General features: G+C 45.1%; 1 protein-coding gene across 2 annotated transcripts in view; it reads right to left on the bottom strand.

Moving 5' to 3' along the window:
- KATNAL1 (katanin catalytic subunit A1 like 1) overlaps positions 1-17,568 on the bottom strand; it is a 789,545-nt gene that overhangs the window by 702,969 nt on the left and 69,008 nt on the right. For both annotated transcript variants that reach the window (XM_069639367.1, XM_069639366.1), the window contains one exon: positions 13,334-13,506. In XM_069639367.1, the coding sequence (XP_069495468.1) occupies positions 13,334-13,495 (162 nt within the window). In that variant the 5' untranslated portion in view covers positions 13,496-13,506. The remainder of the gene's footprint in view (positions 1-13,333; positions 13,507-17,568) is intronic.

Here is a 17,568-nt window from a genome sequence, read left to right as displayed (position 1 = left end):
CCTGCCATTCGGGCTCGCATCCACGCCATGGGCTTTTACCAATCTGATGAGACCAGTGGCAGCAGCCATAAGAGAGGGGCATCCGGAGCATAATATAAATGGACCATATTCTAGCGCTAGGAACAGAAAGCCTCCCTAGCCAACGACGTGCATTGGGTGTTCACTCTTCTATCCTCCCTGTGGTTCCTAGTGAATCTATAGAAGTCGCAGTTACAGCCAGTGCAGAGGATCGAATTTCTGGGATTTACTATAGACACCGTAAAGACGACGCTAGAGCTCCCGTGTCACAAAGCGAGAGCTCAGGGCAGTTCTAGCGAAGAAGATCATTTTGCTTCGGAGTCTAGCCAGTATAGTAGGTCTACTCGCAGCCTCCATCCAGATCATCTTCCCAGGTCCATTTGATTACAGAGCGCTGCAGCGCCTCAAGATCAAACACCTGCAAGCGGGGACAAAGATACCACCAGCTAGTAACCCTAGACAGCGACGCGACGACGGAACTACTTTGGTGGTTGCAGAATATGGAGGCCTGGAACGGTCGAGCCATCTTTGGCGATGTTCCAGACATAATAATAGAGTCTGACGCAAGCAGAGCAGGATGGGGATGCCAGGTGCAAGCAGGCAGAAACGGGATGAAAATGGTCTGAGGACAAATTGCAGTTACACATAAACGGTCTTGAATTACTAGCGGGCTTCTTCGCGGTGCAAGCTTTTACCAAAGGCAGTGTCAAATGGTGCGTGTTGTTGAAGATGGACAACATCTCAGGAGTGCGCTACATAAACAAGCTCGGCGGTACCAAGTCGAGAATGCTGGCAGAGCTAGCAAAGGATTTCTGGCACTGTTGCCTTCAGCATCAGATAGCAGTAGCAGCGGAGTTCCTTCCGGAGACACAGAACAATGTGGTAGACTGGAATTCGCTGTATCTAGTAGATTTCAGCGATTGGAAGCTGCTTCCCCTAGTTTTTTGCAAGTTCCAGAAAATTTGGGGCCCCCTGGATACAGATCTATTTGCATCCAGACTGAACACGCAGACGCCCAAGTATTTCAGCTGGAGGATGAACCCGGGGAGCAGCGGGTACGGACGCTTTCCTCCAAATATGGGCGGGAGCAATGCAACAGGCGTTCCCGCCATTCATCATGATCACGAGAGTTCTGGCGAAGGCTTGCATGGAGGAAGCAGAATTAGTGCTAGTGGTCCCATTTTGTAAGTCCCAGCCTTGGTTTCCAGTAGCGATGGAACTTTCTTCGGATTTTCCAAGGATAGTCCCGCAGCACCCGGACCTTCTCCTCAGCCCTGCCGGCCAGCGTCATCCGCTGGTGGAAGCGGGCTCCCTGCACCTGGTAGCCTGCAGGGTTTCAGGAAAGATGGGAACTGCCAGGCATTTCACAGCTCGCTGCAGACTGTATCAGAGACTCCTGGGCGCCTTCCACCATCAGCAGCTTCAGTTCAGCATGGGGCAGTTGGTCCCGATAGTGCACGGACCAGGATTTGTACAGGTCTGCACTGTCAGTAGGATATGACAAAGTGGAGGGTAGTCCGGTGGGGGAACATCCGGCGGTAATTAGACTGCTAAGAGGGATTAAATTGAAGTGGCCACCGGAAACCAAGTATGCAACCTTATGGGACGTCCGTGACGTCCTGCAGCTATTTTCTAGATGGCCAGAGAACGAGTGCCACTCTCGGTCGCAGCATTCTGGGAAGTTATCGATGTTGCTGTGTTTAACGACATGTCGAAGAGTATCAGATGTGAAAGCTCTGGAGATAGACAGGAAGATTTTTTTATCCGGAGGGAGTAGCGTTTACCATGGTGCAGAGGACTAAGACCGATTCTAAAGTAATTTCTTACCCATATTTTCCAGACAAGAAGTAGTGCATAGCGCAATGCATCAAAGATTAGGAGGGAGCGACAGCGCATATTATGGCGCAAGGCATCCCTCAGCTACTCCTAGTGCGTATGAAGCCCCATCATGCTGTAGCCACGGCAACTATCGCTAGGTGGGTGAGAGAAGTAATGCAGTGGGCAGGTATAGATTTGGCCTTATTTGGCGCACATTCTGTTAGGGGCGCGATGGCTTCTAGAGCTTTTTCTGCTGGGTTTCCTTTCAGGACATAACGAAAGCAGCCATTGGTCTTCAAGGTCTACGTTTAAAACGTTCTATTATAAACCAGTGTCAGACATGACTAATAGAGTGGTGGCTAGCTTTCAACAAGCATAATGCTTGCCTCCTGTCTTGTCATAGAATGAAGATTGCCCATGCTTACTGCACTGGTCAGTCTTGATTCTATTAAAGATACGTGGGCGAGCATTTTATCCCACCCAACCAAATGAGACAATGTGGGTGTTATTGTTATGTATCTTTATCATGTACCCGGCATTTCGCATTCCCACCCTCATATCGTGTTTGTCATTTTTCGTAGGCGATGAGCAGAAGCCAGCTTGAGAGTTTTTGGAACATTAGGTCATGACAAGGCGAGTTGTCCGATTTTACCAGTGGAGCCGCAAGGCAAAGGATCCGACATCGTCCCAGTTTGGAGTGGATGGAGTTGGTTTCTTCATGGTTGATGTTAGATTCATTGCAGTCAAAGAAAGAGGAAAGAACCTGGAGTTGGGGGAAGTTATACAGGGAGCTGCCACCAGATAGGTGGAGATGAGCAGCCTCAGGACTGCCAGACAGAGAGAGGCTCATGGGACTTGCAGTTTGGAGTGTTAAAGAATGGTGTTAAACCTTTAAACTTTGTGGGTTTTCTTTCTGGTTACCCCAAGCAGAAAGTTTTAGTTTAAATGTTTAAAAGTTGAATTGCTGGATTGGTGGCAATAAAGAAAGAAAAGCATAATGCTCGCCTCTGTGTCTTTAATAGAATCAAGACTGACCTGTGCAGTAAGCATGGGCAATCTTCATTCTCCATGTTTGATCTAAATGAAGCAATGGAGGGAGGTTGTCCTAATTTCAACATTGTGTGGTATTCCTCATAAAGAGAATTAGATGGCTGGCGTTCATTTTGCCATAATTATTTAGAAGCCTCCACTGAAATTGTACCGAGAGGGTAACAAATCCCAATTCATGTCTTAATACAGCATTCGGTAGAGAGTTCGCCAAGTTCAAACACTGCTTCCAAATTCTGCCTTGGAGGAGATCTAAAAAGAGGTGAATATTGGCTAAACATATATCGAGGCCATACAAAATTATGGGTTCCACTTTTAATAGGTAGAATTCAAAAAGTGTCTCCAAGGTTAATTTCATAGCTTTTTGTATATGATCCTCATTTGGCAGATTAACAGTTTACCTTTAGCATTAAGTGTGGCTCTCCAAATGAACAAAGAGTGTATGTCTTTAACATCGTAACCCAAATAACAGACCACCTATGCACGTGGTATTGGAAATTCATGAATGGACCAATGTTAGGATACCACTTTACGTTTTAAATTGTTAAAAATAACGATCCTTGATTTCTTTGCGTTCGATATTAAATTTAAATCATTGGCATGCTGTGCAAATAGGTCGCCTGAAGGCCACAAGGAGTGCTATCAAATAATAAGATGTCATCCACCAATGCCAACCAATTGAGAGTTAGACTGCCAATTCTCACAGGAAAAGAAACTTCTAGGTCCCAGATTCTATCCAGATCAGACAAGTAGATGTTAAACAGGGTTGCTGCTAAGTTGCAACCCTGTTTAAACCCCCACTGAAGTCGGTATGGGCTCAATAAGTGCTCCCTGTTCGTTTATTCTAATCGTATAACTTGTGCTGGTATGCATAAGAGTGATGAGATGCAGGAGAAAACCAAAGGCAACCAACTTGTTCCAAAGAATATTACAGATAATGCAATCGAAAGCGGACGAGAGGTCCAATGATGCCATGTAAACCAGACCCATATTCGCAGTTATTGATCGATGTAGAATATGGGCCAGTATGGTTGCGTTTAGGGTTGTACCAGTTTGCTTTCTGAAACCCACGTGATATAATCCCTTTCTTAGAGATACAGGTCTTAAATTGGTTCAGGATCAAAATTGCAAAATCTTTTGCTGAGGCATCAGGTAATGAAATAGGATGAAAGTTGGCCGGTTCGGCTGGTCACCTTTTTTGTAAATTGGCACAATTATGGCTGTGCACCATGTCACGGGCAGAGTGTTGGTGCAAAACACATTGGGCCTCATTACGACCCTGGCAGAACGGGTTAAACGGCGTCGTAAAAGGTGACGGCGCCGTTCAACCCGTTCTGCCACATTACGATGTACCCTCGCGGGACACGTTAAGCACGCCTTCGAGGGGAAGAGGGAGCAAACAACGGGCCATCTCGTTATGGCCCGTTGTTTGCTCCCTCTCCCATTCCCATTTCAGCCCTATTGGGGCTGAAATGGGAATGGGGAAGGACCGTGTCCGGGTCCTTGAGGGAGGAATTACCGGGACATCCGAAGTCGGAATAGCCCGGTAAGTCCTCATTCCGAGGACCCGGACACGGATGCGATTTCGGCGGCAGCCATGCCGCCAAGAGCGGCATGGCTACCGGCCGAACTCGTAATGAGGGCCATTGTCAAATTTGATTTTCTAAATGTGGGCCCACATCGTGGAATCTTGTTTTAATACACAATGAGGAATGCCATCAGGGGCGGCAGCTTTTGAGTGATCCAATTGGGAAATTGCCCATTGTATGTCTATAGTAGACCATGGGCAGGGTTCCAAGGAGGACCTCGACTGTGATCGAGTGAGACATGTATGAAGTCCACAGGGATCTTAAATTTGTTGGTAATGTAGGAGGTCCATACATCACTTGAAAAGGAGGTTTGAAAACCTGCAGTGAACGGGGAAGTGAGTCTTCTTAATTCAGCCCAAATTGATAGTCTATTATTTTTGGACAGATCACCTAATATTTGTTGACTATCATAAATATATACAAGGTATTTGATTGCTTTAATTCTGTTCCTATATGCATTTATTATCTTTTTCTTATGCTGTAAGAACACTTCGATGGATAGATGAACACGTTTAAGGGCTCTTAACTGGGAGCTTTTTTCCTTTTTTAAGTAATGAATTTGGGAGTTGAATGTATGAGTGTGATTGATTTTTTTGGCCTTATATATATTTTTTTTTGAGTCCAAAAAGCATTTCCTGAATTAGTTGCACATTATTATTTTCCAGGGATTGTAATGTGTTCTCATTCACATATGGAGTAATTTCAGAAAAATGGGCGTTTCTTAGATAGTAAAGGATTCCAGCAAATAGATAAAGCACAACAGTCCATTTCAATGTGTGTAATATTTTGGTTTACATAACAGAGATGGTACGATATGTTTATGTAGAGAATGTTTGCCAAAGCACGGAACAGTAGACAGTTGTGGAGTGCAGACTTGTCTAACATTGATGGAAGCTAAAGAAATCTATGTGTGAATTCTTCTTCCCCCTTTGCCAAGTAAAGGGAAGGGCATTCACAGATTTTTCAACGAAAAATAAGTTCCTTTGTGCAAGAAGCTCTACCCATTTACCCCCTCTTTTGATAGAACTGTATTGACTGCGTAGTCAAAGGTATATGCATGATTTATCAGTTCAGGGGACCAGGCCGAATTGAAATCACCACCAACAAAAATCCTTTAGCTGGAGTTGTGAATAAATTCTTCTTCGAATAGTATATCGAGAGCTGCGTGAATTTGAGCAAGGGATTGTCGAGCGGGATTCCAATTTAGAGATAGTAGGAGAAAGTTAGTGGTGACCACCATGAGGAGTTGGAGTTCAATAGCTAAAATATCATCATGGGCTTTGACTATTCTCAATGAGAATTGCATATTATTATTAATGAGGATAGCTACACCTCCGTAGAGCCTACCAAAAAGGTCAAATTTTAGCTGGGACAGAATACGTAGTGAAGCCATTAATATGAAAATTCTTAAGGTTCATGGTTTCTTGTAATAAAAAAACAAAAACCTAAAAAAGGTAGCTGGTCTATGGTTAAGCCATGAGAGCAAATTATTGAATCCACAAGAGTTCCATTACCTTATTGTAAAGTTAAGGTGGCTATGGCAATTTGGGATCTTTTATCAGAGACAAACTTTTTGCCAGGGGTTCTAACCATGAAAGATCTTTTACTACTTTGGCAAGCTTTACCAAGTGTGCCATAGTAGACCCACCCTGGATGTCAGCAGGCAAGATGTTTTTAAGTAGATTCACTGAGGAGGAATGGTCAGGTTCTAAGTAGGGAATGAATAATTCATTATCTTTATCATTTGAAGAAAATAAAAAAAGATGTTAAAACCAACTGTATTAGATCTGTACGGTAGTCCCAGATTAATTTGCGATGTTAGCAGAGTGAAAATGTGAAATCATTCAATGGTTATTTATATTGTTGAGGGTTAGCCACTCAGGATTAGCTGAATTGAGGATTCTCAGAGGTGGTATATCGTGAAAGGCTTGTCAAATAAACGTTATGTTTATTCTCTTGTCGCCATTAATTGCTAGGTCACTAACCCAGCCAATAGTATTAATGGTTTCGGAAGTAAATTTGGTTAGAGTATTTTTGGATCGATTGGTCAAGTCAGTGTTTTGCCCAATGGGCGTCTGAAGAGATATCTCAATACTGTTAGTACCAGGAACAGGTGTCGTACCAGGAACAGTTCCCAAAGGAGAAGAAATGGTTTCATCTGTCTGAAGAGGAATCTCAAGAGTGTTCCGACCAGAATCAGTGGTCACATCAACGATAATTCCACCCGCAGAGTGAGTGGTGTTGATATTATGGGTCACGTTGGAAACAGCACTTCGCCTGGAATTTTTAGGTAAAGTAACTGGAGTGAGCACATGGGACGGTGAATTTTGCACATCAATATCGATACACCAGGCGTCCTCCGGTTCTGTCCGACTCTTTTTATTGATGTAATCGGATGATAAAAACATGACAATTGAGACTGTTTAAAAAAGAACATAAATGAATGAGCATGGGGTGCATTCAAGTTAGATTTATCAGAAGAGGGAAGAGGATCTACAGGATTCGTTCGCTGAGAGGTTTTCAGTGACCCAGGTGATTTGGCGATAGGTGGGACTGGTTGATTTTGTTTTTTGCTTGATTTGATGAAGTTGGTATTTGTGAGAGCAGGTGACTGTCCAACAGATGTAGAAGGTATACGTTTTACTTGAAGGGCAAAGCGGCTTTCATCATTTAGTTGGTTTAAATCAAGGGTTAAGTCTTCAGTAGACAAATTCGCAAGATTTTTTAGGTGTGAGCTGTGCGACTTCATTTTAGGTGTAGTTAGATTTTTCGATTTTTTGAGAACCTGGGCCCTTTGTATTTTTTTTAGAAGCTAATCTTTTTAAGGCCCTATTTTGCAGCCGTTTGGCTTTACGAGTCAGATCCCGATTAGGCGAAGTAGATTCCTCAGAGTCACTATTTTGCTCCACGCTGGTTCCAGTTAACCCTGTGAGAAAGGCCTCTTGGTCAATTAGATTTGTGAGTGCCGAGGGACTTTCCACTATATGCGTGGGTGCAGTCATCTCCTCACCCATCGAGCAATTTTGCAACTCGCATTTGGTGAGTGCACAAGGTTTGAAACCTAATCTGTTTCTATTTTATTTTGCATCTCTCAGATTTTCACAGTTAGTTTAGACTTTGTGCCATAGATCCCTCATGTTATTGTGGTGTGATCCTCAGGGTCAACTGTTGGTGCCATGAGTGCTTGGGCATATGTTTTTGTCCTGTCCACTTGTGGTGAATTTGTTTTAAGAGTTATAGACAGAGTGAACCCATCTGTTAAAGTTTGGGTGGTCATAGATGATAACGGGAGCTTTAGTGGAGGTGGTGTATGAAGTGCATTAGTGGCAGTAGAGAATTCCATAGCACATATGAAACCTTCAAGTTTATTGACTTTAGCCAATATTGCAACCATTGTGGTCTTTATATCTCCGAGTTCGAGGTGTGTACGTTTGTGGTCCTTGTCAAGCAGATTTAGAATTCTAAATAACACTGGAAACTCCTAAACAGTATGGTAAGAATCAGAAAAGTCAAAGGATCAAACATTGGAATATCGCTTTGGTGTGGTCACTAGACATGTATTGAGAAGGGGGATGGGGGGCCACAGACCGAGTAGGGGAATCCTGCGTCATGCTTTCCTCCTGATCAATGTTGGGTTTTGAAAACGAGGCACTCACAGAGGGATTGAATGGATTCTTGGAACAGAGATTTACATATTTGTTGGAATCAAACTATGGCTTAGATTGCGGTCGTCTCTCATTGAAAGTATGCACTTCATCAATGCCAACGCGAGAAGAAATAACCGAGGTTGAGGGGCACAGGGAAAGACGTACTCGTGTTCAAAGTTCTGCCAGCACTGCCGGTGCGAACATCGAAACATCCGACATAGATTTATTGCAGTGTTGGGATACTTTATGGTGAGAATTGCTGCAAGAGTATAGAATCAGCAGGAAGCTCTAGATCATGAGCCTCGTGCAATCGAAATAGATGAGAGCGTTTGATAAGTGCATCATCAACGAGTTTGGAAGGTCCGCGAGTTGCCATTGCATTAAATTCAAAGCTTTGTGAAGGGTACACCTGTGTACTCATGTTACATGCAATGACACCTGGTGTAACCGGGAGACCAACATCCGGAGATGCCTTAGAGGCGGAGTTCCTTTACATATCTACAGTATTAACTATGTCAATGGCTGGGTCGGATAAGTGAGGTATATAGACAAGAGGGTCGTTACCAATGCGCCCGCTGCAACGTCCACCCACCATAATAGGTGCAATACTCCTCTACAAGGAAGTTTGGTAAGAATGTCAAGTTGGTGTGATCCACCTCGGTCAAGGGATTCACAAGATTCTCTAACAAAAATGCGATATGAGCATTCATGGATACTTTGAATTTAGATATAGTAAGTATCAATCAGTCACAAAAAGCAACTACGGATGATAATACCAAACTGAAAAAATATACACACAGTTTCACAGATACAAAGTGATTGGGACATCAGTGAAATACGGTCCACAGTAATAGATTAGGGCAGGTGAACTGCTATTTGGATGAGTACAGCCGTCCTAGCACTTGGGTCCCAGTAAGTATATAAAGATTTACCAGAAACCGAGCAGTCTAACGGGGAAAGTGGAAAGCAGCATTTATTAACAGATATAGAGCGAAGGCAACAGAACAATGTGGCACCCTCACCACACATCCAGCCTAACAGCACAACAGCACTTGCAGTGCACTTCCGGGTGCGCGTGTACCGTGCACTATGAGGGCTTGCTGGGAGTCAGGGGGCGGGGTCTCAACATAGGCAATGATTGTAAGGTTCAAGGGAAAAAAAACAACGTAAGCGTGTGGAGCTTAAAAGTCCCAATCAAAGAGTCTTAGTACGTAGGTATAAGTCATAAGTCCCAATGTTATATTGACTGAATATTCAAGTCTCCGAGGCATTTTGCCTCGTTCCAGTTCGGCGTAGCTTCCTCTTGTGGACACAGGTCACTCGAGGAGTCTGCAGCACAACGTAGAGGCAGGGCAGCACAACAGCACCTGCAGTGCACTTCCGGGTGTCATAGAACAGTGTTTTCAGCCTTGAGCGATTGCACCTCTTGGGAGTCCTTGCACCGCGGCAATCAATTCTTGTATTCGCTCGGTGGTAAACATGGTGGTTTCTGGTTGGCGTTGCAATCTATCAGGTTCCTCCTGATCATCGCTTAACTCGGTTAGCCTCCCCTCCTCCTCACCTGATTCATCAGAGCAGTTCGGTAGATTCTTGCCTCTTTCCCTTTTCTGGATGTTTTGTTTTTTCTTGAAGAGATGAGGTCTTCCTCAGAGAGAAACCACTATGCCCGCCTTCTGAAAAGAGGCCGGCTAGCGACCCGCCGGCTAGGGACCCCTTTCCGAGGAAGCCAGTGAAGAGGAAAAAGCCTATTCAGCGGAAAAAACCTCTTTGAATTGTGGATACAGAAGTCTCTTGAGGTGTTGAAGCTGCGACGCAGAGATCCAAGAATAAGGGATGACTCTCCAATGTTCATAGTGGTAATCCAACAACATTAGCAGTCTACTCCGAGGTAAGTTTTGGAGGGAGTGACTAATGGCAGTACAGACACAGTCCAGCAAGGAGATATGGTAGCCTGGGAGAAGAGAGCCACAGAGAGGGAGAGTCCAGGCAGAGCACAGGTAGGGGATAAACTGCTGTAAGGAAGGCTCGTAAGCGGGCGTACCTTTGTGAGAGCTGAGCCACCGGGAATGACAGAGGAAAGCAAACGGCAAAGCCTTTGGGGAAAATGGGGAAAAAAAGCAGCGAGCTGACAGGCCGCGAGAAAGAGAGAGAGAGCTAGCGAAACCCGACTGAGGAGAGTGAGCAGAGCAATGATGGGCACCTAAAGGGAAGCCTAGAGAAAGGATAGAACAGCGGGGCAAGCAGAGGCGAGCCCCAAAGGGAAAAAGTGCTGTGAGCCGCGGGGAAAAGAACCAAGTGGAAAAAAGTGGAGAGGAAAGAAAGCGGAGAACTGGCAGAGCTCTGAGGAAGCACAGAAAACAGCATCAGTACCCAAAAGTGTAGAAACAACTAGGCAGGGTTGCAATGCACCGAGCTCTGGCTGCGTTGTTAATATGAGCCGCAGACAGCGGCCATGACAGGCAAAGACTAGACCGTTGAAGCATGTAGAATGAGAACATGGTGTGTATGTTCAATGGCGCCCGTACCTTCAGGGTTTCCACAAGCACCATGATGGCAGGCACGTGACAGATGAAGGCATAAAGATCCTATTGTACGATGTATAAAGGGGTACGATGTATAAAGGGGTAGGATATATAAAGGGGTTCAGTAACATGTTATTGGCAAATGGCTGTGTTACAATTAGATATTGCGGCTGAGTTCGTGTCAATACCGTCACAAGGGTCAGGCTGCAGGAAGTCATATTTGCAGAGGGTTGTTGAACGCATTAATACTTTTACTAGTGTCTCTAGAGTCCTCTCTACGGAGAAGGGGCGGTGTGTCCTGGATAAGTAATTGCGATAATAACGAGTCCAGAAAAAGGACCTAGCCGTTGGAGGAGGGGAGTAAAAAAATGCGTAAACCATCAGATAACCATAGAGGTCGACTTAATAAATAACCAGTGTCATTACATATATACTCCTAGAGATTCATGTTGAGATTTGGATGTCAACTGTTCCCCCCACTATTAAAAACTTTATCGCTAGCTGTATGCATGCATTGATGGGGTCAATCACGTTGTGAGCTTTGTCCTTGCTGTTTTGCATTTTGGCCTGCAGTAAAAAAGATATTTTAAAAAAAATACATGAAAAACACATCAGGCTCCCTAATATGTCCAGTGAATAGCCATGGGACACTCAAGCAGGCATCACACTCATTACATAGAGCACCTGCAAGACACTCATGAGGTGCTGCCAAACTAAAGTTTTAGGAGACAACAGCCTCCCAGGTATACAAGGAGTTCCTGCTGAGGCACTCACCAACTTCATACTGTAATGTCAGGGACTCATTGGTAAGCTGCTGAACATCAAACCTTAAGTGGAAGCAAAGTAAAGTCTGTAAAGACTTTCTAGTGGACAAGAAACACAAGACAAGGGGTAAGGGTTCAAGTTCAACGACTCTAAAAAGCACATAATGCCGACGTTCGATTGGTGCTTGGAGTAAGAAAGTCCACACCTATTTCTGGGTTATGTTGCTCTCTCCATTGGCTGGCAGTGGAAGAAAGGATCAAATTCAAGATCCTTTGTTTGATATACAAGAGCCTTAACAACCTGGCACCGGCATATCTGACAGAAAAATGTAACTTTTATCAGCCAGCACGGGCACATCGATCACAGGATAAACTCCTTCTGGATGTTCTGTCATCTTCCTGCCTATATAGAGGTGACCGCAGATTCTCTGTGTTCTGACCTAAACATTGGAACAGTCTCCCATGGGATATTAGGAAGTTGGAGTCTTTTTCTCAGTTTCAGAAAGCGGTTTAGCTATGCAGAAGAGTCATGTTTACACTTTGCGATGGACTTTGTCCTTTTCATCGGTATCCAATCCTGTCATGCCTTTAGACATTTGTGCCTGGATTCGATTAAGTTCGTTAGGCAGCGTGATACAAAACCCTTCAATCATAAGAAGCTGGCAGGAAAACCTTTCCACGCAATAACAAGTCCCTGTATTTTGAACCTATAATTTACTAGTCATCTATCGTTGAGACGTGTAAGCTGCCACCTCCCTCCATTACATCACTGTACAGCAGAGGTCTGCCACCTGCTGTGGGGAATGGTTGAGACTGTTTTGCTGGCATGCTGACAAATAAAGAGCCACTGATGTCACAGATCAAAAAAAGGAGGGGAGGAACTCAACCCTATTTTTGCCACACATGCATTTACAGGACGAACATCGGATACTGCTAACCCAAGAATTATGCAAGTGACTAAAATTATGTAGGAGAGATTACCCTGTATTGCAATGACTGTCATAAAAAGCTGAGTGCCAAAGGAGCGCTGTCTCTGTTTAAAAAAAAAGTGTTGTACTAAGCATATAGACAAGGTTAAATAGTGTATCTGAAATATATCTGTTGTTGGCAGAGCATGACCAGCTTTGACACTTAGAAGCCCACATTCCCATGGAAAAGCTTGGGCGAGCGAATTAATGTGCCCAGCCATAGCCTTCGCCCCTTAAATCCACCCCCTAATTGTTTTTGTTCGCAGACTAGAACTAGGCCAAACAGAAGCTGTGCCCTGCAAACAAAATCCCCTTATTAGTCCTCTATTGCAAGAGCAAGCAGTGATGCAGCAAGCACAACCCCCCTCTGTTAACAAGGCAATCCCTAGTGAGACACCATAACCCTGCTGCACGATGCACTTGCGTGAGGTTAAAAAAAAAAACAGCAGTTGGTTGGGGATTCCGTGGCTGAGGGAGGGGTCGTAAGTGGGCCTATGGAGCTTTGTAGATCTACCGAACTGCTGTATCATGAAGTCTCTGTATGTGTCGCATCCATATTAAAATAAATGTTTAGAAAAATTAAAACACAGCAAATGTACTCCAATTATTATTTTTCCTGGGTGCATGCAACCATTTATTTTTCTCATGATTTATGATTCCATGTATTGTTGTTGTCATGACATATTGTGATATCACATCACCCCTCCAATGCTTTCACACACAGCTGGACACTGAACCTCATTCTATCAATAACTATATGTGAACCAAAGCAGTTAGGAGTTACTGCAGCAATATAATAATAACCTTCTCTTCATTGGGGAGTAAGTCAATGGTGTTCTTGCCGTGACTTTCCTTGTGGCTGCGGGTACCTGCCATTCGCCACAAACAAAAGGACCAGTCAGAGCATTACAATCGCCTGTGATCAGTCAGACATGATATAAAGCCCACTGAAGAACATACCTGCTGCCATTTGCTCTTTACCGCTGGATCTCGGATTGCTTGACAATGTCTCTGAATCTGCTGGATCACACCCTGGTAGTACACCATAGAAGAGTCGTAGTTTCCAAGAAGTGCATATTCTCTTCCTTTTTTAGCGTTATCACAAATCTCAGCCAAGTTCATCTTCTACAAACCTGAAACAAGTGATTTGTCTTGAAACGGAAGGAGTATTCATATAATTAACATTTTGAAAATCATTACTAAAGAGAGAACCTTTTTTGATTTTCTATCAACAACCCCAGCTTTAATAAAGTGCAGGAGCAAAACTGGAAAGGCCCAGTATGAAAGAACTACAAATACCAGATTTTCATATGGGTCTATCAAAAACAAATTTGAATCCAATGACAAGATAATACTACATATTTGGAATTCCTGTCATTCCACTCACAATATTAGGAAAAACTTTATTAAAGGTAAGAAATTGAAAATTATTAACAAAATCTCCCGCCTTGCCCTCGACAAACTACTTCAAGCACTAAGATATTTGGTGGTTTTAGAGTCTACCAAACTTTTAAGAAGTCCAGAGGAGCTCATTCATGGCCCAGCTTTCAGAACGCCAGAAGCAGTCGGGCAAAAGCTCCCGGAGAGATTAGTGGGTGATCGTTGATGGTATTTATACTGGGACTACAATGTCGACATTTAAAAGAAGGGCTGCTGTTCCAGCAAACAGCTATTTTGCTAGGATCTGTGGGAGGTAATTTAACAGAGAAGCAAGTTAGAGAGAGGAGACACAGGAATTTGACTTTCAGAAATTAAGCGCTTCACCTAAAAGAACGTCCATATTTGTGGTAGCACATTTGGTCAACAAATTGTAGAATTTCTGAAAGCATGCATTACAGTGCTAACATACAGCAATGTCCACCTCTTTCTGTCACTGCCAGGAATGTTTGCTGGGTTGCAGATATAAAAATGTGGTTGAAATCTGACATGACATTATTGTAAACTGTGCTTCATGCTTCTGCACCAGACTAAAAGATAGACTAAAACGAGTAATTGGACTTTCATCCTACCACCCAGTTAATCAAATAAGATGAATATAGGGGGGGGGCGGAGCTACATGGAGTATATTCTAGGAGCGCCTGCTGATCCGATGGCGATCCTGTGGTAACGGGATGCTGAAAAGCTTGCAGAACGCAGCGAATCTGAAGCTGCAGCATTATGAATAGGAGCAGCATGCAGCGGTGAAAAGTCCGAACAGGAACGTTGAAACACAAAGAAAATCGGGAGCAGTGAAGTTTGTAAGCTCCAGCAGACACGCAACAAAATGGCGCCCATCCGGTAGTGAAGACAAAGGCTGACTATAGAAGTGCGGACAGAAGAAACGGGGCTCTGATCTCCATGATATACAGACTTTAGCATATAGGACGGGTCGGAAGACAAAACCAACTAAGGCAGCACAGTAACCTACATGCGGAAGGCGAGCAGCGGGAGTGCGGCATGAGACGACCTACTGCTACTTTGTGTCATCGTCGAAGGTGAGCGCAACAGTAGCAATTAAGCTGCAAAGCGTATCCATTTCAAGCAGTCAGCAGCAAGACCGAAAAGAGAAACAGCTGGGCCAAAGCATAAGCCTTCAAGAGTGTGGGATACCAACGCGGCTGACGGTGACCGGTAACGGCATTGCAGCAATAAAGACACAATAGAGCGCATGGTACAAGCATAAAAGATCTCGTCAGTGAGCTCACAGACTAAAAGCAGCTCCCACGCCACATGGTGAAGGAAGGGCTGAGGCTAGGAGAGCATCACGGAGAAGCCGCCCCGCCAGCAGTGTGTGAGGAGCCATCAGTCAGTTATTACTAGCAAGACACTGAACGTGCAACAAAGGCTGCCGCAAGGGTAAGAGGGCCTCGGATTGTGGAAGTGTGCTCGGTGTGTCACAGGCCCCATAAAGAAGTCGGGAGGAAGGCATGTAAAACGGAGGTAAGCCCCACCCGCATGAAATTGAACAGAATGCAGTGGAGGCGGGGGTGATTTGTGACCGGCTGGAGTGACTGGCGCAAGATCGCAGCCACGGATATCATAAAGAGTAACCGGACCCAGATGCGAGACCAGTAGGGCGCTGCCCCACCAGAAGGTGAATAAAGCCTAAATACAAGTGTGAATACCTACTGGCAAGAGGCAAACACGGGAGATACACTAAGTACCTCCCTGTAACCCTCCTAAGTACAGGGGGGGGGGGTACAGGAACAGAGGCAATGGTGAGCAGGCAGCATGGGCACTAGCAGCATCTGGAGGATCCACAGAGCCACACGCTCCTAGGAGATGAAAGAAGCCAAGGTAGACGGACGGAGCCCGGTTGACGCTTCAGGAAGATTTGCAGAGCCCAACCTGGAACAGGCACTCGGAAAAGGGAATGGATACATGTGTATAAAATAAAAAGACCCACAGTAAAGTACTGCAGAACGCCTCAGACTATAACCGGACAGAATGGGAAGGCATAAAGAGGATGGCACAAGAGTGGGGACTAGGGTGCAGACAACACGTTGGAAGATATATTATACGCCCCAAACTGCATAAACGAGGAACAGAACCTCCTGAGGCAAATGGACAGTGGGAGAAGAAGGGAAGACACAAGAAAGAGTGGATGACACATGCTGGATGCATATGGGGTGCCCCAAGCGGCGCAGTTAATGGAGAGAAATCATGGGGAACAAGAAGACCGCTCTCATGCAAGGGGAAATTCACTGTAAAGGAGGTGCACTGTGAGTAGCAGTATACGAACGACAGTGCACAGCCCCTACCGGGGACTGTGCTGACAGCGGGCAGCAACACGGATGCCAGGGAGGAAAAGAGCACCTGAGAAAAGGCAATAGCAATGGTGGCTAAAGCAAATAACAGTAAGGTGAAGCAATCGTCCTTGGATACCTTTGCCAGACCCACTCAATCGACGGAAGGAGCTAAGACACAACCTCAAGAAGTCAGCGAAGAAGACACACAGGGAAGGATGGACAAGCAAATACTGGTCGCCATAGCGGAACTGAAAGCGTCTCTGAAGTCCAAAATAGATGCAATGCAGATTGACATGTACTTCCTGAGGCAAGACGTCAGATCAATGTCAGAGCGCATCAGAGTGTTGGAAAAAGAGGTGAACGCCAACACTAGCAGTTGCAAAAACAACTCCCTGGAGGTCTCCACCCAACAAGTACAGAACCTGGAAAACAGGGCAGAGGAAGCTGAAGGCTGAGCTAGGTGGAACAATGTGCAAATTATTCGAGTGCCGGTAGGCGAGGAAGACCAGAACCCGACTAACTACATCGAGCACATGCTCCTACAAGAAATAGGGGCTGGTTCACTTGCCCAAGGGTTCACAGTAGAGAGAGCGCACAGAGCCCTAACAAGGAGGTCGCAGCCTGGGGGCCAGCCCAGACCTACAATTGCCAAAATACTTAATTACAAAGGGCAGGGAGAAGATCCTGGAACATTTTCGTAAAGGGGGCACCAGCAGTCGGGCGTCAGCGACAATCACGGCATCCTGGTACCTTCCTGGTACAAAAACAAAGGATGAGCTAGGGGCCGGTGAAGAGAAGACTACGAGCGGCTAGCCTCAAGTTTATGTTGATGTATCCTGCCAAGATGAAGGTGCTGCGTAAAGACTGTGCTTTGTTCTTCGAAACCCCATAGGATGTGAATAACTGGATGGACTTACAGAATATGCCGTCGGAGCAGCGGGACCAGAACGGTGATGAAAGTGATAAGTGACACACCAATGGGGTTCCAATTGTACATTCTGGTGGGGGGGAGGATGATATAGCCTGTGGCGGAAGAGACACTCAGACTATTATGTAACTAGAATTTGTGACTTATTGAGCTTAGCAAAATGCGGGAGTAATGCACACTGAACGAGAAAGGGTGGCGTGAGAATCACACTTACCCCTCAGTAGGTTAGATAGTTGGGATACTGGTAGCGCAGCGGGTGGATACGCTCAGAGTACTGGCAATGGGCCAGGAAAGGAGAGAGAAGCGGGGATGCCCGAGATTCTGTTTTGGAGCTGGGCAATTGTTGGGGTTGTTGGAGGGGCAGGGAGGGAGGGCAGTTGGGGGCGTAGTTAGAGGGTTGGCCTACAGACATGCACTACGATGCAAGCGAAGGGGAACTGGAGGCGGAGAGGAAAGATTGACAACCGGAAATGGCAGGTGAACTCAAGATAGTAACCTGGAATGTGAGGGGGCTAAACAGCTACATTAAACGAAACAGG

This window comes from Ambystoma mexicanum, chromosome 7q, assembly GCF_040938575.1.
Source record: "Ambystoma mexicanum isolate Mex_15411 chromosome 7q, UKY_AmexF1_1, whole genome shotgun sequence".
NCBI classification, from domain to species: Eukaryota; Metazoa; Chordata; class Amphibia; order Caudata; family Ambystomatidae; genus Ambystoma; species Ambystoma mexicanum.
The sequence above is the reverse complement of the archived record's forward strand: the minus strand, read 5'-3'. Positions and strand labels throughout refer to the sequence as shown.